The sequence below is a fragment of the Mytilus galloprovincialis genome, chromosome 2 (assembly GCF_965363235.1).
Source record: "Mytilus galloprovincialis chromosome 2, xbMytGall1.hap1.1, whole genome shotgun sequence".
Classification (NCBI taxonomy): domain Eukaryota; kingdom Metazoa; phylum Mollusca; class Bivalvia; order Mytilida; family Mytilidae; genus Mytilus; species Mytilus galloprovincialis.
Window position 1 is genome coordinate 94804683 of NC_134839.1, and position 23000 is coordinate 94827682.

At 32.3% G+C, this 23000-nt stretch overlaps 2 protein-coding genes across 3 annotated transcripts in view; one reads left to right on the top strand and one right to left on the bottom strand.

Moving 5' to 3' along the window:
* LOC143064948 (E3 ubiquitin-protein ligase HECW2-like) overlaps positions 1–2072 on the bottom strand; it is a 46146-nt gene extending 44074 nt beyond the window's left edge. Inside the window, exons 1-2 of one of the 2 annotated variants that reach the window (XM_076238184.1) lie at positions 1953–2051; positions 164–199 (exon numbers count right to left, since the gene is read on the bottom strand). The gene's annotated coding sequence lies outside the window, so the exon portion shown is untranslated. Of the gene's footprint in view, positions 1–163; positions 200–1952 lie in introns of both variants that reach the window. The other variant, XM_076238183.1, reaches the window with a different exon arrangement.
* Positions 2073–2076: 4 nt separating this feature from the next.
* Positions 2077–22722, top strand: LOC143064949 (BRCA1-associated RING domain protein 1-like). The gene is made up of 11 exons (XM_076238187.1): positions 2077–2226; positions 5620–5676; positions 6285–6460; positions 7216–8138; positions 8902–8982; positions 9996–10168; positions 10901–11000; positions 12580–12709; positions 13813–13914; positions 19738–19859; positions 22255–22722. Exons 1-11 carry the CDS (start codon positions 2153–2155, stop codon positions 22582–22584), a joined length of 2268 nt encoding a protein of 755 aa, XP_076094302.1. The 5' UTR covers positions 2077–2152; the 3' UTR covers positions 22585–22722.
* The last annotated feature ends 278 nt before the right edge of the window (positions 22723–23000 follow it).

Sequence of the window (23000 nt, forward strand, 5' to 3'; positions counted from 1 at the left end):
ACGTATGAATCAAAACTTGCATTGCTAATATGATGCAGTCACAATTGTTTCAAATACATCAAAGCTAATTATCATTAATCATTAGTCCTTAGACTTTTTGATTATAAGAAATTGTTTGGATGGCAATTTATTTGATAAGAATATTAAATAATTATGAGCACACAATATACTAATCAGTGGTCATTAGTGGATAATAGACCTACAAAAAAGAATGGATTTGTTTAAATAAGAAATATACATTGTACATAGACAAGTACAAAAAGATACAAAAATTTGGTATAAATGCGCCACCTTGAACAATAAAGTCCGTTGAGTTATAGTATACTTGAACAATCACCATCTATAACATTAAAACTAAGGTGAAATGTATGATCGAATTCAAGAAAAGAATATTAATAAATATATTTGGAAAAATTCATCTGTATAGTACAAACTTATTCAGATGATATCTGTTAGAAATATCAATGAATTAAATAATTTAGGCATATTTTTAAAATCATAAAATCATAAGAAACTTAAAGAGTTTATTATAGCCTGTATATATCTATGTGTTCTCATGTATTGTGTAATATATCAGTCTCAACTCGTATTTCATATTATCATGAATTATATTGTATTCCATGTAAACTTTTGATTTTTATATATTGTGTATCTCAAGAATATTTTGTACACAATCCTATTATTGGGCATATAAAAGTATGATCAATAGTCTGTACCAAAAACTTTTACTAGTCGGAAGACCGATATTCCAACATTTTTCTTATTGGTCCAAAGAAAGTTTTGCAATAACTTACTAATCCATAAATTTTTTTATTAGTATTGGGCATCGGACTAGTGGCTAACCGTGCAGACTGGATCATTATGTGAATGTTCCAATAACGAATAAGCTGTATTTGCTTTTGGAATTAAGTATTATTACTTTTATAAAAAAGTCTTGTAAAAATGAAAACTTCAGTCAGGATGATTTTGCAACACTTTAATTTATTTTTAGCGAATGACAATATTAATGAGATACAAAATGTACAAAATGTGTCAAAACTAATTATCTTAGACCAATAGAAGACATTTTTTTATACCATTAATAGATGTAAATATGTCTTATGATTAAACATTTGTTTTTGTAAAAAATATCCTTTTCCAATATATTCTATGGATCGTTCAAACTTGAGGATTTTTTTAGATATAAATCCTATCAGTAAATCAACTACAAAATAACAATTACCATAAAATTTTAAATTTAACCTTACAAATGTATAACTGAAACATTATAATGTTAAAAGACTTTTGGTACGAGTTGGTTGAAGTAAGAGTTAGAAGAAGTACAAGTTGGTAAAAATAGGGTACAAGTTGGTTGAATACGAGTTGCGGAAGGTACAAGTTGACATCTTGATCTTGATAGGTTAACAGTGATACATCCAAGGATATTAATACACTGTCCCTGCATCAAGTAACTACTATACATACATGTACATGTATCCGAACTTAATCAGAAATTCTCTCTGACACAAAATCCTTAAAAGCACAAGTAGTAGTTTCTGACAAAAGCTGAAAAGGGTGCTTACTATCCACAAAAAAATAGTTTTCATATGAGTCTGGATAGTAAAAGACCCATTTACAGAAAGCGAGAAACAAGTTCCTGAGCCTAAAGTAAAACTGCAAAACTCCAATCTATAAGCATATTCATAGAATTTTCTTGTACAGCTTAGATCATGAATAATCCAGAATGAATAACATTTTCAATGTCCTAATCAAATATTCCTACATATAGCGCGACTAAGGGATTTTTTTGAAGTTTTCATATAAAATTTTTATAAACAAATGCAAAATTTAAAATAAAAAGCCCAAATTTATAGTCAAGTGGACCTCATACTACTAACGTCTTCTCTGAATAAAATTCACAGTTAAATACATGAATGCAAAAACCTTTCGTTTAGAACATTAATCTAATGTACCCTTTTCTATTTAACCTCAAAGCTGACATAGAATTATGAAAATAATTTTCTGACATCAACTTTGAGAATCAGACTTCCTGCAGACTCCATTCTGAATGATGATTCATGGGAAACCACTAACTTCCGGTAATTTATTTTGGCGCGGAAAAACAAAAACAAAGTTGAGAGAATTTTAATCATACATTTAATGTATCATAAACATGACATCAACAGAGTTTCCTGAAACATTTGAAGCATTAAAAGATCTACAGAATTTGTTAAAGTGTAAATCTTGGTAGGAACAATATAAGGAAGCAAGACATTTCGTCGATTTACCAGTTCGGCCACTCCTACTCCTGTCGTCCAACAAATCATGACGTCTGGCAAGGCTATTTTTTAAGCAGTTAAGTTGCTTTATGCGAGCACCCTAGATTTATGTTCTACCCAATAAATGCTGAAATATGTGCCGCTTTTATTATCTGGCTGGCTATCATGTTACTTATAACTAATTGGGCACTTTTTTCATACTTTTTATTTTGGAATATAAAAAATATTACCATAAAAACGTTAAATGGTCGTCGATTTTCCCAAAAGTTTTGAAGTTGCACATAGGAAGTAGTGCTCGATAGAAATCCTTCTATAGTTTATTACCCCCTGTGCTGTGGGTTAAGATGTCAAAGAACAATTGTATGAAATATTTGATCGCTGAAAATCTATAAAGATGAGTCGTTTACATTTCCCAGATGGCAAAAGTCGTAGGAATATTGTTTGTCATCGATACGTATTACATACGTCAGTAGTCTATTAATAAGCTGCTATAAGTTGGCGGCAATTTCAAATTACATAGAAGACGAAATTTACGTACCTTTTAAATTGGGAGAATTCTGATGATACATCGGTACTTTATTAATAATCATTTTATTCGTTTTTTTGTCTGATTGAGATTATTTAAATCATCTTTATTCAGTAATCTTTAATGAATGCTCATTTGTTTTCTTGTTAATATTATTCCGATTTCTAGCAAATCACCTTCATGCTTGTCAAATTAAGTTGTTGTTATTGTAGTTTTCTGATTGGTCGATGTCAAGGTCATTTTAAGATTGTTTCGCTTTGGTGTTACACAATGTAACATAATGCTACACTTGCTTTGCTTAAGCTCGATGTGGTTCAATAAATATTGTGATGTAAACTTTAACAACTGTTTTCTAAAGGACGGCATTATTTAACTTCAAAGTCGCATATTTTGTAAAATATTAAGTCCGAATCTGTGACACGTATCACACCGTAATTGTTTTTGATTTACAAGGACTTTTCGATTTCCGGTATAGAAAATACGACTTTTTTATATGTTTCTTTTTGTAATTTTTCACATTTAAACAATCGTTAAGTGTTATTGAATCAATTCTATGCGGTTCCTTCAGCAACTTTATGCTGGTAAACGATTTCCCCATGAAAATAATAAGAAAAGAAATCGCATGATACGATATAAAGGTAACGAGTCGACTAACGAGACTCGAGAAACGTTTAATATGTTTTCAACAAGTTCTAGTTGAAGTTACAAACAAGTTTTTCTTAATTCTTACTATTACAGTTATTGAAAGTTTAAATAAATGTTTTTTTATTATGATATTAGTAATGGAAGACAGTTAAACCGTAATCAACATATTTTAATTCAGTTATAATTTGAGACGTAAAAAAAATCGAGAGTGAAAATGGGGAATGTGTCATAGAGACAATAACCAGATCTTAGAGCAGACAACAGTTGAAGGTTACCAATGGATCTTTAATGCAGGGAGAAACTCCTACACCCAAAGGATTGCTTTTGCTGGCCCCTTAACACAATAACCATGATAACAAAAATGTAAACTATTTCAACTAGTCACTTGTTCAGGTGGAACTGTTAAACCAGAGGAAGAACAAAGTAACTACAATGTAGTTAATAAGTTCTGGAGAACTTTTCGGCTAGTTAGTTCTTTCCGCCTGGAACTTTCCAACGTCGGAACAAAAGAGCATTTACAATAACTTGGACATCATACTAAAATCAGAAGTATACACAAGAAATTAATAAAATTTTTAAAAATGTACAAAACAATTATGAAAAATAAATATGATATACATCAACAATCACCGCATTAGTGGGTCCTCACTATGGACAGGTACATACAGAATGTGGCGGCTTAAACATCTTAACTGGCACAAAACTCGCCCCTAACATAGGACAGTGTATGTGTATAATCTCAGACATTGAATCTTTATAAATATAAATTGGAAATAACTTTTGAAAGTGGTAGGATCGCATAACATAAACATTACTGTACAAGCATTATTTGATACTTTAGAAATAGCTGAGAACAATGCCTGAGATAAATATTTCGACTAATTCTTTACACTATTCATCTGACCGTGGCCAAGTTTGCCTTTGGGTTTTTGATTAACTGCCTATAGCACCCTTTGGTGCTTTGATTTACTTTCTGTGACGCCTGCCTACAAGGAAAATAAAAAAACCTGACATTATTTCAAATTCACTTGAAAATATATTGAATAACCATTTTCGTATAAACCTTTACACAACATGTCATTAGAATTCCCAAAAAGTGGATCATAATCTATCCTAGACATAATCTAATATGAGGCAGACATTACCTTTGTCCAAATAATTATGCCGTTTAAGTAAGGCTTTTTGATCAGTTTTTTTGGACGCCTTAGTCGTAGGAAGGCGTAACCATGGTAACAGCAAAATCAAAATATAGCCTTCTGGACGGCATATTGGACTAGGAAGGCATAACAGCAAAATCAAAAATAGCCTTTCTAGACGGCATAATTATTTGGACTAGCATTACCTGTGAATAGGGACGAAGTGTGTATGAATTATTTTTTTTTGTAACTTGCATATTACATATATATCTACATCTATGACCGAAGCTATGTCGTCATTCGAAAAGGGTACTTCGACCCATCACTCAAGTATAGTTTAACTTTTGACGTCTTCAAACATGACAATAAACTTTCTATATTTACAAACAATAGTTCCAAAAGTGTGTAAAAAAAATTATATACAGGTGCAGGTTAAAAACATTTTCTACTAGTATCTATTGTTTGTGTTGCTTAGCCACTACAGAGGAGCTTAGTGAGTTTGCTCTTGAATTCCTCACTGCTCTCAATCTCTAATAGTTCATCTGGTAGTTTATTCCAGTCTCTGATGGTCCTAGGGAAAAATCTGTATTTGTGGATATATTTGTTTGGCCTGATTTGTACATATCTTTTAGTGTTAGGTTGATGGAGTCTTAAAGTTCTTCTTGGTTTTATAATGTGCGTTGGAATAGGTATAGCAACTCTTTCATGGATGGCTTTATGAAAGAGCGTTATACGTGCAATTTATCTTCTAGTTTCTAGTGGTGTTAGTTTTAATTCTTCTAGAAGAGTTGTTACTGTTCCAAGCTCTCTTGAGTAAGCCATTGTTTTCTAATTGTGTGCTTGTATATATATCATTGTATATAATCATTTTCCAGAGTTCTCAAAACTTTTGTTAACCTGACAGTCGAGCAAAATTATATGTACATGTCAGTCCTACAAAATAGAAAAGAATGTTATCTAAATATGATCAATCAAATTCTGACCTCTCAATGTTTGACAAATTTTTATTTGAGTTGATACTTTAATAGAACATTGTATTATCAATCTTTTGTAGTGGAAAGTTAGCTGAGAGTCCATGTACTCTAGGTGGCTGTGAACATATATTTTGCAAGTAAGTAGATACTAATTACAGTAAACATGATAAAGGTATTGTATTTAAAATAGCTCCTGCTTATATCTGTGGATTGTTTAAATTTGTATCTGAGGAGATTCAATATGGACATTAATAAATACCTTATACAATTAAAAAAGACATCTGAATCTAGGATGTCATTTGAATGTTCAATATACATTGATGTAGATCCTTAGGAAGAATCAGTTCTCAATACAACTTGCATGACTTGTTTGTTTGAATCAATGTTTGAAAGCCACTTATCTACTGTCATCATGTCTAAGATACAAATAATTTTGAAAATTTCAACCAAAATGAATATCTTTTTATCTAGGATTCAATCGGTTTATTGCTTCTGATAGTAATAGGTTAATCCTAAATTATTGATTTAAAGAATGATAACTTATGTTTAAATGTTGACTCTATCCTTTGGTTAACTTGTGAAATACTGTTTTTGAAGTTTTTCCTCTATTGAGCTGAATTTGTTTTGGTATTTGATAATTGACATAACCAGACATGTTCGAAATAGCTAATTATTTAGTATGCAGTGTGATACCATGTTTTTAAGTTTAAATGGAGCAGTCATAAAGTGTTATTGTAATTTTCAGTACATGTTGTGATATTAACCTAGAGAAAAATGAATGTCCGCTGTGTAATGTTCATGTGAATGTAAAAGCAGCGCAGGTAAACCGACAGATTTATAATGTAGTAAGACTTTGCCAGAGGTTGGAGGCTGTTCTGACTGACACAGATAACAACAGCCATGTACAGACACAAAAACCAGGTATGCTTAATATACGATACGGTTGTCTATAATTGCTTACTACAACACCATTTGAACTTTGATGGATAGTTGTCTTATTCATGTTAACATACCACAACACCTCATCTTCATATTATACTGTTTACATGATATAACTGAAAAATAGTAACATATATGTGCATATATCAAATTTTGAAAACCTGGTATGGTTATGAATAATATTAGGGGTTTAAAGTATAGAAGCACAAGATATCAGGTTTGAAGTAACAAGTTAGCCATCACAATGAGCAGTTTACAAAATATACACAGGAACACATGGCATAAGACCTTTTGCAAATTAGAATAGTTCTGATTAGTATTGAAATAATAAGCATGTCAAAATTGTTCCTACATGTATACATGTATGTATAAATGACTACTCTTTCTAAAGAATGCTTTTTTTGCAAACATTTACAATAAAGAGGTAATTATATAAATAAATTTTACTGCTGTAATCCTTTTTTGATTGCATGAGCTATGCATTCTAGGGAAATTAACAAGTATCATAACCTGAGACTGAAATATGTTTGATTGTCCCAACATACTGGAAAAGTAATTTGGTTACAAATTAACGTACTAACATACAACAAATAGGAGTCAGAAATTTATGGTATATCCTATGTTTTACCATCTAGAACGTAGAAAGTAGAACATACAACAAATAGAAATAAAAATTATAGGGACTATCCTATGTTTTCCACCTTTATCAAAGGTTTATTTACCATTTTTTTATGCAGAGTCACATTCAGATCTGATATGTGAAACAGAAACCATAGCAGGAAACATTGGTTCATACAGATCCCCAAGAAATAGGATAAATTCTAAAAAGGTTGATAAAGGTGTAGACCATACTTCAATGAAAAATAAAAAGGAGCAGTTAGATGTCTCCTTGAATGATCATGAAAGAGAAACACAATCATCAAAAGATAGAAGAAAAAGGAGAAGTGTTCCAGCAGACCAGAGAACTATGACTCAAATGTTGCTTGAATCAGACCAAGAACGTGAAGAAGAAGAAATGTCTCTAAGTGAAGAGGAAGAACAAACGTCCCCAAAAAATAAAAAGACACGCAGGATTAAAGGGAATAAATTACTGAAAAGTGGTACAAATTATCCTATTGACCAGACCACAATGAGTCAGTACTTTGATTATACTGATGTTGAAGATGGAAGTTTTGATGGTGTTCAGGATGGCAAAATGGAAACAATGATTAAAAATGAAACAACCAAAACATCTGATAAAAAGAAGAAACTACACAAGAATCAAACTCGAAATTTAAGAACACGGTCTAAAGGTATGAAGGTTAATAGTTCAGACACAGAGACTCCATCTCCTATCGGGAAGCCAAGTAGGAGACATTCTCTTGGTGCAGTAACAAATAGAGTTCAGGAATTGAGGGATGAACATGCAATGACTACAGCTGACAAGAAGGCTAGAAGAAGTTTATCTCCAAATAAACCAAGTAACATAAAATCTAGAAGTCATTCTCCTAAGCAGCAGTGCAGTGATCCATCTATAAATCTATCCCCACAACAGCAAGGCAAGAGGAAGTCCAAGGACAAGCTGAATACAAGTGTAACAGGAAGTGGAAAGAAAAATGTTGATCCTTTACTGAAAAAGAATGCTAAAGGGGAAACACCTTTACAAGTAGCTGCTATTAAGGTAAAGTATCTGTTGGCAACCTGCAAGTTACCAGACAATATTTGTCATGATTAACAAGTTGCCAATATGAGACACAAACTGTTTCTCTTAGATAACTTTAGTTGAATGCATCATATTTAGTAACAAGTTGATGCAGGCTTTCAAAATTTAACCTTCGATCTAATGGCTAGTTTTGCCATAGTGATATAAAATTGAGAATGGAAATAGAACAGACAACAGCAGAAGGTCACCAACATAAGTCGTTTTAAAATAGTTGGTTACAAATTATATACGTGATATATTTACATTTTCAAAAACAGGTTTATGATATTATACTCTTTTAAAATTGAAATTTGGTTACAAAACTTGAAATGTAGTAAATGATATAAAAGTAATATGTGGTATGATTGCAAATGAGACAACTCTCCACAAGAAACCAAATGACACAGAAATTAATAATTATAGCTATAGGACACAGTATGGCCTTCAACAATGAGTAAACCCATACTGCATAGTCAGCTTATAAAGGCCCCAATATGAAAAATAAAAAACATTTCAGAAGGGAAAACTAACAGCCTGATTTATGTACAAATAAAAAGTGAAAAACAAATGTAATATACAACAACAAACGACAACCACTGAATTGAGGGCTCCTGACTGGGGAGAGGCACATAATAAGCCTTCTTTATACTGATCTGTAAAAAAAAAGAATTCACTGATTGAGCTTAGTACTCATGATTTAAATGCTTGTTTTGATTATATGTAGCTTTACTTAATATTTCAGGGAGATATTAAAAGAATTGAAGAATTGCTTAAAGCTGGAGCCTTACCCAATGCCAGAGATAATGCAGGATGGACACCCTTGGTAAGGAAACAGTCATGTCATCAGTTGGTAACATAACCAATTCGTAGACCTACCATGAAAAGGAATTGTAAAGCACAACTGAAATACTTTAAATATTTTTGTCACTTTAAAAAAAATTGAAATGTTCCTTTCTTATAACATGTATTATTTGCAGAAACATAAAAATATATTTCTTCATTTCAGCTTTTTGAATATCACTATAAAAGCTTATTTCATTGGTGGATCCAGGGGGCCCGTGGCCAGTGCCCCCACTTTTGTGGAAAAAATTTGGTCCATTATATAGGGAATCATTGAAGCATGACTGGAGCAGGCCCCACTTAAACCAGTCAGAGGGGCCCCTTTATAAAAATTTCTGGAACTTCCACTGAATTTGAAACAAAATGATTTGCGATTAGTATCCAAGAAATATTTAAATCAATCATTTTGTTCTTAAATACCAGAGATGTATATTGTATTTGAATGAAGGGCCTTGAATATTATAAATATACTGTCCTTGAATCAAGGTGTTAGAGTAGATTAACGCATGAGGGAAAAATTATCACTCAAAATGAAGTGGCGGGTGTTTTTAACCAAAGGTGTTAATCACCTAACACCTTCATCCAAGGGCAGTATATTTATTATTATACTGATTGCATTATGATTATGATTCAAGTGTGCACTATGTTATTAGAAGGACAATTGTAAAAAAATAAAGTCATTATTAAAGATACTTATAACTGTAATGTCTTTAATTGCACGTACTGTAACCTTATACTTGAGTGTTCTGTATACATGTAATGTCACACCCTTGGTTAAAAACCATAATTTGAAAAAAAAACCAGACACCACTAATGGTAAAAAAAGTAAATGAAAAGTTACCAAACTCTGCACAGAAAACTAAAGATTTTGGAATACCAACACTATAAAAAACAACTACATATGAACTGAACATGTATGTTTTCATGTAGGCAATTCACAACACCCTATTCTGAAGTGCCTAGAAAAATGTATACAACTAATAGTTTTATTTTCAGCATGAAGCAGTGCATTATGGTCATACAGAAATAGCCAAGAAGCTGTTAGATCATGGTGCTATGATAAATGTTCCAGGGACAGAAAACGATACACCCCTACACGATGCTTTACGCCAAGGCCAGTTAGATTGTGTTAGATTACTTGTGTCTTATGGAGCATGTCTGACTAGTAGGTTAGTGAGAATATTCAAGAACAGCATCTGTTTTGTGCAGTTAACTTTATTTACATTGTTGTTAAATTACTACAATTCATCGCTCTATAAGTCCATTCTTACAAAGTAGCTACAATCAATAGTAAAAATAAAATAAATATCCAGTGTTTTTTTTACAGGAAAGATAAAAAAAATTGTAATTGCAAACAAATATATATGCATTTACTGATGCTTCATTGACAACTGATAAAAAAATAAGGTTAGAAGGTACAGATATTTTATTTCACAATGGTTTACCTTTGAAGAATATTTGTATGCCCCATTTATGGGTATTATGTTTTCTGGTCTGCGTTCTTTCATCAGTTTAATCGTCCTTCTGTTCTGCTTCAGGTTAAAGTTTTTGGTCAAGGTAGTTTTCTATGAAATTGAAGTCCAATCAACTTGTAACTTAGTACACTTGTTCCCTATGATATGATCTTTTTAATTTTCATGCCAAATTCCAGTTTGGACCACAATTTCATTGTCCACTGAACATAGAAAATGATAGTGCTAGTGGAGGCATCCATGTACTATGGACACATTCTTGTTTTTGGGGAAACATCGTCATTTTGTAGTGCTTTATCATGTTGATGGAAAATAAGGAGTCAAACATAGGATAGGTTAGGTAAACTTGCAATTTTATTTTGGCTTATTGCATTTAAGATATTTCTTATTTCACTGATTTTCAGATTTCCAAATATTTATTCTTTGTAGGAATATCCATGGTTTAACTCCAGTAGATTTTGCTGTGACAGAAGACATGAAAGCTGCATTGTCTACAGATATCACAACTACGGCAGGCAAAACTACAGAGGTCAAATATTTTATAAACCAAAAAAAATGATTATTATACCCCGGCTTTTATACCGCCCGCTTTAAAAAGGGGGGAGGGTATACTGTTTTACCTCTGTCTGTCCATCCGTCAGTCCCTCCGTCCCATGAATATTTTCGTCGCCTTTTTCTCAGTAATTACAATACAGGATTACTGAAATTTGGTTTCAGGATTCAAATATATCAGCTATACTGTTGTGGTGCATTTTCAGATTCATTACTCAACAACTTCCTGTTTACCGAACACTTGTATAATTTTACACATAATACCCAAGTTGAAAATTTTTATTACATTTTTCTCAGGAACAACAAAACAAGGATTTCTGAAATTTGGTTTCAAGCTTTATATATGTCAACTATACCGTGTGATGTGTTTTCAGATTCATCTCTTGTCAACTTCCTGTTTACCCAACACTTGCATATTTTTTCACTTTTAAAATTACCCACTTGCAGTGGGGTATCATCAGTAAGCTACAGTTTCACTTGTTTAAGTCCTAATATAAGAGATTAATAATTAACCTATTTACCTATATCTTGCCTTAAAATAAAATCTGTAGCCACTGGTAAGCAGTTAAGATATTTTAAAAAGACTAAAAAGGTGTCATGAGTTATCTCCCATCTTTTTTTTCCATAACTGATTTCAAGCAGCATTTTTTAACAAAATTTAAATTTTAAAACTCTACAGGCTGTGTACCTATATTTAAATGTGTAATTCTAATCTACACGAACTTGTTAAATTGTCTTAATTTAAAAACACATGTATATGAACATGATGAATAAAAAACATGAACAAGAGCCTTAACCAACAGAGTTCTTTAGAAATTATCTAGTTGTAAAATTATGAAAGATGTTTGTGTGTGAATTATAGATTACCTTGAAAAGCAAAGTTTAATTGGAAATTGTAGATAAATGTACCATAAAGTTATTCATAGAGTAGTATTGTAACAAATCTTGAACTACAAGTTCAACTGAACAAAAAAAATTGACCTAAAAAGTTTTCTGACTTAAGGAAATCTCCCAAGTATCTGACCTTTTTTTATGTTAGAGATCTTACTGATATTGAAATATTGACACGTAGCATGTTGGAGATTTGTGTAGAGTTCATTACAGTGTTCTACCCTGTATTTCTATTAGCACCAAATAAAGATTTGAAATAGCATTATTTGTTAAAAATTGAAAACCTGCTTTTATAAAGCATACTCATATAGAACAAAGGATCCTTGATGCTATAATGCTCTCTTTATGTTTTGAGAAAGGTTTTGGAGGAATCAGCACAGTAATAGATGCTTCACATTAAAACATCAAATAATTTCATAAAACAGGATCAAATCTATGAACATATACCATACACTACAAAAACTTAGACAATACAGTCTTTGTATTTGAGATACTTATTATTCAGATCTGAAAACTGCTGAAAAATAAAGTTTATACAAATCATGAAAGATGTCACTGTTTCTGCTGGATGAGTGTTCCCATGTCTTATACTTCAGGGCTGCACGATAAAAATAGAGATTTAATTTCATTCATGTCTGTAACCAGAGCTACTAATTTATTTTCAGGTTGTAGATGTACTAGAATACCAGCAGCCTTGTTTACTGCACACAGCTTTATCTAGAGAGCAGAAAATTTTACTGCAGAAGTGTGCAACTGTTATACAGGGCAGAGTGGTAGAAGATTTCTGCCCTGAAGGTAAACACAGGTTTATGTGTCTTAGACAGTATTTGTGTTATATGTGCATTAAACTGTTTAAAGCCAGAGAATTTTTGATAGAATAAACGCTTTTCTGTAGCATTGACTCTACAAAATGTTACACATATATAAACGAGCAGAACATCACATTTTCAAACAAAAAACTTCTTCTTCTTTTCATTCCTAATATCTAACATTTGGTAAATGCAATTTTTGTCAGATTTGTTAAACAAGAATGACATTGTACTCAGTTAGAATATGAAGTTTTCATTCAGAAAATCCATTTTGGGGGAACTTTTTTAAAAGTTATCCAAACAAGTGATTATAAGATTTTTTTAGAGAGAAAATATTCTGCAGCATATTTGAAATATTGGTGATTGTTTAGCTTTTTATAGTGTTGTGTAGAAGGTATGATGGCACTCCTTTCGATAAGGATAATAAGATAATATAAGTAAGATAATTTTAAAGCAATGTCTTTGTGATAGTTATGAAATAATCCCTTCTTGTCATGTTCCATGCTCATTTTAACATGGGTAGGCATTATATTTGTCGATATTTTACTCTGAGCATTAGCAACGTATAAAATGTGGTCATACATAATACCTACTCATGTTAAAATGAGCATAGAGCATGACATGAAGAAATTATTTTGTTTCTAATAGGACAAATACAGTATTTTGATAGGTCAAGCGTACGAAAATATCTTTAAAAGTTTGACTGTTCTCGTTTCCTCCCCGTGGAGTCTGAACATCACATTTTTATATCTGACAAGTTTATAAACTAAAAGCAGGGTAAATAAATGTTGTTGGATAAACAATATATAATAAAAGTTGTAAGCTTCTAAAATGTATATATTTTATTAGAGTAACATTGCATATGAACTGTTAATTTGTGCACATGTGTCAAACATAGTTTGTGCTAATTAGAACATGACTTTGTTTACAAAGCATAATAAGGACATCATATTAAAACACCATTTAATTTGCTATACGAGTTGGATGATTTGAGACAAATGTCTATGTGATAACATGCTTTTGATCTATTGATGTTAGGTAATTGATACAGAGTTCACTTTAATAACACTCTTTTGTTGTATATTTCAGTAACACATATAGTAACATCCTGTAATAAAGAGGGAATGTGTGCAAGAACATTTAAATACATGCATGGTGTTGTTAATGGCAAATGGATTGTCAATTTTGAATGTATGTATATTTATATTAGTTATATCTCTGCTCTTAAACTAGGGTTTGATGTGTGTCCTTTTTTTCTTAGCCTATGTCTGTCCATCTCATTCTTCTTAGAAATGAAATTTAAACCAGGCTTTGTGTTCACAAACTACTGTGTGATGCATTTTCAGATTCAACATATATCAACTATTTGTTAACGGAATACCCTAATTTTCTAACTCATATTAACTTGTTTAAGATTTTTGTTGCATTTTGATTTTAACTACAAATAAGAGCTTTCTTAAATTAGTTTATAGCCTTCCTTTAAATATGTTTTACTGTTGATAATGTTTTCAAATGAAAAGAAAGGTGCAACAGGAATAATAAAATGAAAACTTCAATGAATTCGGTTTTTTGGGGTGTTTGACAATTGAATTTACATAAAAACAGCTTTGAACATGTTGAAAGATTCTAAAATAATCATGTTTGTTATTTATAAATGTATCCCTTATTGTCTGTTAGTGCTTCAGATTGGGGAGCATTCATCATGTTTCAAGCCTGTGATGAATGAATTGGATCTAAATGGCAATTCTTATTCTTGTTGCTTGTTTAGATTACATTTCATTTTTATGACACATTTTTGTTATTTTTGTTATTTTTGTCGAGCCTGCTACTTTTGTCGCAGAAAGCTCGACAAAGGGATAGTGATCCGGTGGCTGTGGTGGTGGCGGTGTTCGCTAACTTCTTAAAAAGCTTTATATCTTAGAAGCTAGAAGACCTGGATGCTTTATACTTTGTATATGGATGCCAGACTACACGAAATACGTCGGACCGTCGGACAAATCCGGTGAATAATGGATCGGTCTGGTAAAATTTTGTTGAATTCCGGTCCGAATGTCCGGTGTTTTTTTTTTTCATGGAACATTCTAGCAAAATTGCCAAACGATCTCAAATTCATTTTCATCTTTATTATTCATCACAGCGATGTTTATTTTGTTCAACCGCTAGCTTTATGCCGAACATCGACAACCAGTAATGTGTAAATCCGGGTAAAAACATATCTGACTGTCAAAAACAACAATGGATGCCATCATTGGCACAACCGGAAATGTAAATAAAACCGGATCAGATTCTGGGAATGGATAAGGATAATTCCGGGTTTGCCGATTTGAATACAATAAATGAATAAAAATCCAAGCAGATCACAAAATTTAGCTATGAAATATAACCACAAGAATTGAAAACCAAAAGATATATGAAAAAGAAAGAAGAAACAGGAAATAATATTTTATACAGAAACTCTAAATTATGTTTAGTTCACAAACATTGTCAAAACCCAATAAAATGGGACGTTACTCTTCACTGAAATGCATTCAAGCAATTGTGCACAACTTTCATAACAATATCCCCTCTTGTTACATCATTTTGTTTTAATTTGTGCATTTTGGGGAGGAGTAGGGCACAAAAAAGTCATATGTTTGTTGTTTTTTGTCGGATAATATACAATTAGATGTAAAAAAAAAATTGGTCTGGTAAAATTTCATTCGGTCTGGTAAAGCTAGGATGCTTACCAGACCGAATGTCCTGTAAAAATAAAATTCATTCGCGTAGTCTGGGATGCCTCATGTTACGAAGTTTCCATCATTCACATGTCCAATGTCCTTGACCTCATTTACATGGTTCAGTGACTACTTGAAAAAAAAGTTAAGATTTTTTGTAATGTGAAATTCTCTCTTATTATAAGTGAGAGGATAACTATATTTGGTATGTGTGTACCTTGCAAGATCCTCATGCCCGTCAGATAGTTTTCACTTGACCTCGACCTCATTTCATGGATCAGGCCTAAATTAAAATATTGTTTGTTTGCCCTTTTCAGACCCTATTTTTTGAAACAGGGTAGGTAGGTAGGTAAAATATTTTCTTTTTCTTTCCCATAAAATAACATGGCTCGGTACATTTTTTGTTATGGGTAGGCAGGTAGGTATAATATTTTATTTTATAGATACAATATATGCATGACATCATTTTTGTCTGTATTTGCTTTGTTTTAAGAATAATCGATTTTACTGATCTTTACTTTTATTAAAGTTTCTAAATAGTACCAGCTGGAAGTTATGAAAAAAAATTATCATGTAGAATGTGAAGTTAATTCATATGCACTACTATTTGTTTTCAAATATCAAAATATAGGGCTCGAGCATATTTTCAACAATTATATGCCTGAAACTTTTATTAGTTTTAACTTGCACTGATATTCTGTACTACGTACATGTACCTTATGTACGCTATATAACAACTTAACTGAAAGATTTATTAATATCAAATATATCTCCCTAGCATGGTTTGTGAAACAGCTGTACAATGTGCAATCTATTATGGGAGGTAGGACCTTTATCGGGACTCCGGGATTGGGTGTTTTTAAGCTCCGGATTTCAGGATTTCCAGGAATTGTTTTTTCGAATTTCGGGAAGCAGAATTTAAATTTATTTTAATTTGGGAGCTCAGGATTTCCTGTTTTAAAGCTCGGGATTGCAGGATCAGGATCCTCCTACCCCCATCTATAGCATTCCGACTTTCTACCAATTTTATCAAAATTTGAACTGAAATTATAGTAGTCTCAGAATTATCAGAGATGATATCTGTGAAATAGAAAAAAATATTTGACTAGAATATAAAGCCACTGCCTGGCAGAGCATTTCCCACCATCATCATCATGCAACCAGTTAAAAGAGCTAATACTAAGCATTTATCTTACTTTACTTACAACCCTTGAGACTGAGTGTTCAAATTTTCGTGTGTCCCAGTGTTATCAATACTTGAAAAATCTAAAAGACTTGAAACTCAAATGTCACGTATTTTACATCGCATTTATAAATGGTCTGCAAGGAAAACTTGGCGATTTTACTGCCAATTATTCTCCGATTTACAGGACTTCGGCTCATGTCAGATATAAATAAAACGTCAAAGCTGGTAGAAGGCATTAACATAATCATCCTTGATATACGGATCACTAAAATCATCCGTGACATAGGATACAACATCCGTTAACAAAATATTTTGTACACACGTTGATAATTTTGTATTGGACAAACTTTTTTCTTCAAGTATAAAGGGCAACGTTCGTCATACTTTCAACATCAACATCAATCAAATGCTTTGAATCTCTAAATGCAAGTGTTCATGCCAAAAGCTCACGTGATACCAAATGGACTTAACCTTATACGGGGAAGATAAAACCCGTGGATTCCGGTAAAAAAGTTTTGAGCGGGAAATACAAATGTAAGATTTTCGGTAGGAAGGGAAAAAAAAATAAAATAAAATATTGCTGGTAGATACAAATAAAAGATTTTCAGTCGGAACGAATTTATAGGGTCGGTCGGTAAAGGGCAAACAAACAATATTTTAATTTAAGCCTCAGTGAACTAGGTTAACTTTTGGTGGTCAAGTCCATATCTCAGATTCTATAAGCAATAGGTCTAGTATATTTAGTGTATGGAAGGACTGTAAGGTGTACATGTCAAACTGGCAGGTGTCATCTGACCTTGACCTCATTTTCATGGTTCAGTGGTTATAGTTGAGGTTTTTGTCGAGCCTGCAACTTTTGTTGCAGAAAGCTCGACATAGGGATAGTGATCCGGTGGCGTCGGCTACGGCGGCGGCGTTAGCCTACTTCTTAAAAGCTTTATATTTTAGAAGGTGGAAGACCTGGATGCTTCATACTTTGTATATAGATGCTTCATGTTACGAAGTTTCCATCAGTCACATGTCCAATGTCCTTGACCTCATTTTCATGGTTCAGTGACCACTTGAAAAAAAGTTCATATTTTTTGTAATGTTGAATTCTCTCTTATTATATAAGTAATAGGATAACTATATTTGATATGTGCGTACCTTGCAAGGTCATCATGTCTATCAGACAGTTTTCACTTAACCTCGACCTCATTTCATGGATCAGTGAACAAGGTTAAGTTTTGGTGGTCAAGTCCATATCTCAGATACTATAAGCAATAGGGCTAGTATATTTGGTGTATGGAAGGACTGTAAGGTGTACATGTCCAACTGGCAGGTGTCATCTGACCTTGACCTCATTTTCATGGTTCGGTGGTTATGTTAAATTTTTGTGTTTTGGTCTGTTTTTCTCATACTATATGCAATAGGTCTACTATATTTGTTGTATGGAATGATTGTAAGGTGTACATGTCTAGCGGGCAGATGTCATGTGACCTTGACCTCATTTTCATGGTTCAGTGGTCAAAGTTAAGTTTTTGAGTTTTGGTCTTTTTATCTAATACTATATGCCATAGGTCAACTATATTTGGTGTATGGAAATATTTTGTGATCTTTATGTCAGTCGCGCAGGTTTTATTTGACCGTGACCTCATTTTCACTGTTCATTGCACAGTGTTAAGTTTTTGTGTTTTGGTCTATTTTTCTTAAACTATAAGTAATGGGTCAACTATATATGTTGTATAGAAGCATTGTTAGCTGTACATGCCTGCCTTGCATGGTTCATATGACTTTGACCTCATTTTCAAGGTTCATTGGTCTTTGTTTAGTTATCTTGGTTAATGTTAAGTTTATGTGACAGTTGTAATAAAGCTTTATATTTAGGACTATCAACATAATATCAATGATTAGTAACGAAGGCGAGACATTTCAGCATGTGCACTCTTGTGTGTTTTGTCAGTTTTTCTTATACTGTATGCAATAGGTCAACTATATTTAGTGTATGGAATGATTGTAAGGTGTACATGTCTAGCTGGCAGGTGTCATCTGACCTTGACCTCATTTTCATGGTTCAGTGGTCAAAGTTAAGTTTTTTAGTTTTGGTCTTTTTTTCTAATACTATATGCAATAGGTCAACTATATTTGATGATGTGCATCTTAGTCGCACAGGTTTTATTTGACCTTGACCTCATTTTCATGGTTATTTGCTCAGTTGTAAGTTTTTGTGTTAGGTCTGTTTTTCTTAAACTATAAGCAATAGGTCAACTATATTTGTTGTATGGAAGAATTGTTAGCTGTACATGCCTGCCTCGCATGGTTCATCTGACTTTGACCTAATTTTCATGGTTCATTGGTCAATATTTAGTTTTCTTGTTTTAGTTTATGTGACAGTTGTAATAAAGCTTTATATTTAGGACTATCAACATAATGTCAATGATTATTAAAGAAGGTGATACATTTCAGCATGTGCACTCTTGTTTTATTTTAATGAAGAATTTTGACTCATTTATAACATCTGTATTCAATTCATAGTGGTGAGATGTATCTACCTCTTTATCAACAGTTTACTAAAACTGTCAAACATTTATACTTTCAGTAAAAGTAATTTAAAAGATATATTATTAAACCTATAAAATTGAGAATGGATATGGGGAATGTGTCAAAGAGACAACAACTAAACCGAAGGTCACCAATGGGTCTTCAATGCAGTGAGAAACTCCCACACTCAGATGGATGCCTAAGTTGGCCCCTAAATAAAAATATATACTAGTTCGGTGATAATGGACATGATACAAAACTCCGAAATATATACAAGAAACTTAAATCAAAATTCATACAAGACTAACAAAGGCCAGAGGCTCCTGACTTGGGACCAGCTAAATTTGTAGCGGTGTTAAATATGTTTTTTGAGATCTCAACTCCTCCCTCTATACCTCTTGCCAATGTAAAAAATCAAACACGCAACAATACACACAGCTTCATGTAGCATTTTTTCTTAATTTTACTTTTTCACTGTATTCCCCAACAGACAATTTGATAAATTTATTGTTTAAAGAAAAGTTAAATATGTCATGATTTTTAATAGCAGTAAAGATTTCAGTTAATATTGTTCTGTTTTGTTTTTTATTTTAGGGGTGAACATGTGTTTGGAATTTGGCCATAAAGTCTGTGAAGAAGCATTTGAGATTCCTGGTTCAAGTCAGAACATTGAATCTCATGCAGCAGAGAAAGGCAGGATCAACAGGAAAAATCAGGTAAATTATCTATCTGGCTTTTTATGGTAAATCTGTTATAAATCTACTGTGTATTCTGCGTACAACAAAGAAAAGAATATCTTTTTATACCCTCCTCTTTAACCCTGCTTTAAAAAAGTGGAGGTATACTGTTTTACCTCTATCTTTCTGTCCATCGGTTAGTCCGTCCAATGAATATTTTCATTTCATTGACACTTGGATCAAATAGTCACTACATCTTACAGAAGCTAAAACCTGTTCTTCCTTAAAAGAGATTAATAATTTTTCAGTCAACTGCAATGAAAGTCAAAAAATGAAAGACATAGATTACTATTTGGTGCTGTTGATATTTTGTGTATGGATTGATGTAAGGTATACATGCCAGTCTTGCAGCATTTATCTGATCTTCACATGGTTTATTTGCCAATGCTTAGTTTTTGTGTTGGTTTGTTTTCTTGGATACTATAAGCAAAAGGTCAAAAGTTGTGTATGGGATAATTGTAAGGTGTAAGTGTCTTTGACAGGGGATTATCTGACCTTGATCTCATTGTTATGTCAAAGTTTAGTTTTCATGATTAGGTTTGTTTCTGGGCCACTATAATAAGGGATACATCCGTCTGACAAAGTTTATAGTTTGTATAACCTTAAATGGTCAACATAAATCCAACCATGGTTAGTTATGTAGGTGAGAAATTTCAGCCTTTAACAAGAAGAAAAAAAGTAATTTTCAAGGGAGAAAAATATATATGTTGCTGTTAATTAATGTTTGTTTCTTTAAGGGGATTGCTTTCATATCATTATTGGAATGAAAAAAGAAGTATGCATGTCTTAGACGACATCTTAAATGGAACCACACATATATTATGTAAATTTTTTGTAACCACTTAACATAATGTATAATTTTTTTAATGGGAAATAACAATGTTTGCCAGAGCTCAACAGACATTGATACATTAATGTTGTTTCACCATCCAAATATGTTGGATTTTTTTGGATTGTCATATATAAGGGCTAAAATGCTCAGTGTGCAAATATCCTTTTTTAGCTCACCTGGCCTAAAAGGCCATGTGAGCTTTTCTCATCACTTGGCGTCTGTCGTCGTCTGTCGTCGTTAACAATTTTTCAAACATCTTCTCCTCTGAAACTACTGAATGTATTTGAATGAAACTTAAAATGATTGTTCCTTAGATTATCCTGCACAAAATGTGTGCTTCGATTTTTGATCCGTCAAAAACATGTCCGCCGTTACTTAAAATAGAACATAGGGGTCAAATGCAGTTTTTGGCTTATATCTCAAAAACGGAAGCATTTAGAGCAAATCTGACATGGGGTAAAAATGTTCATTAGGTCAAGATCTATCAGCCCAGAAATTTTCAGATGAATCAAACAAACCATTGTTGGGTTGCTGCCACTTAATTGGTAATTTTAAGGAAATTTTGCAGTTTTTGGTCATTATCTTGAATATTATTATAGATGAAGATAAACTGTAAACAGCAAAAATGATCAGCAAAGTAAGATCTACAAATAGGTTAATATGACCAAAATTGTCAATTGACCCCTTAAGGGGTAAATGTCCTTTAATGACAATTTTTCACAATTTGTTCATCATATTTGCTAACTTTAAAAAATCTTCTCCTCTGAAACTACTGAATGGATTTGGATGAAACTTAGCATGATAGTTCCTTAGATTATCCTGCACAAAGTGTGTGCATCGATTTTTGATCCGTCAAAAAACATGGCCGCCCTTACTTTAAATAGAACATAGGGGTCAAATGCAGTTTTTGGCTTATATCTCAAAAACGAAAGCATTTAGAGCAAATCTGACATGGTGTAAAAATGTTCATTAGGTCAAGATCTATCAGCCCTGAAATTTTCAGACGAATCAAACAAACCATTGTTGGGTTGCTGCCACTTAATTGGTAATTTTAAGGAAATTTTGCAGTTTTTTGTCATTATCTTGAATATCATTATAGATAAAGATAAACTGTAAACAGCAAAAATGATCAGCAAAGTAAGATCTACAAATAGGTTAATATGACCAAAATTGTCAATTGACCCCTTAAGGGGTAAATGTCCTTTTAATGACAATTTTTCACAATTTGTTCATCATATTTGCTAACTTTAAAAAATCTTCTCCTCTGAAACTACTGAATGGATTTGGAAGTGTTTGTGTTTTGGTCTCATTTTCTTTATTTATAAACAGTAAGTCATATATATTTGTAATATTGAAGAATTGTTAGCTGTACATGTTTGCCTGGCATGGTTCAATATGTTCAATAAGGCATTGTTTACCAGGTGAGCGATTCAGGCTCTTGAGAGCCTCTTGTTACTAAGCATTTTTGGGACTACAGTGGTTTTATAATGATTTGATAGAGAACTTATGAAATTTAACAGATTATTTTCCTTGCTTTTTCAGCAACCAAAGTTATTTGATGGTTACCAGTTTTATTTCAGTGGAAATTTTGAATATCCAACTCCTCAAAAAGAAGACTTGATAGAACTGGTTAAATCTGGTGGTGGTCAGATTCTAACTAGAGAACCAAAGCTTGACCACATCCCTAAAATACCAACTGTGCCTTATCATGCACCAAATACTGGACCTTTATCAAAATGCTACATTTTTGTTGTCCATGACAACAACTCACATAATGAGCTGATAAGAAAGGAGAAGATAGGTTCTGTTTCTGTGGCCTGGATATTGGACTGTATTGGATTGTTTCAGATAAAACAAAATGTAGAAATTTAAATCATATTCAACATAATGGTAGATTTTTGTTTTGCTTGTAATGCAATATTCCATCAACTGGCATGTTCAAAATGACTGAAAATTATGTTATCTGATTCAACAAACTTTATTTATAAATATATATATATATATATAGAACATGATATTCTGAATTTGGCCTCCAAAAGTAGAAAAATTGAAAGTGCGGGGCTTTCAACCTAATATGAAATCTAAGTAAAACTTGATTTGGATTGATTTTTTAGTGTCAAAAAGTATCTGTCTACAAGTTTTAAATAACTGTTGGTTCTTATTTTCAAAATAGAATTTCAAGATAAATGCATTAGAATTCATTCGAAAATATGCAAATATTTTAAGTACTTTAGAAGTTGGCACATGCTCATATTTAGGTCAATTTCCTTTGGCACCTCAAAATGATG

Excerpts from the sequence above, each read along its gene's own strand:
- LOC143064949 (XM_076238187.1), top strand. The coding sequence starts at position 2,153 with ATGACATCAACAGAGTTTCCTGAAACATTTGAAGCATTAAAAGATCTA. Across the intron at positions 6,461-7,215 it reads TGTACAGACACAAAAACCAG|AGTCACATTCAGATCTGATA; the intron begins GTATGCTTAATA and ends TTTTTTATGCAG. Across the intron at positions 13,915-19,737 it reads ATGGATTGTCAATTTTGAAT|GGGTGAACATGTGTTTGGAA; the intron begins GTATGTATATTT and ends TTTTTATTTTAG.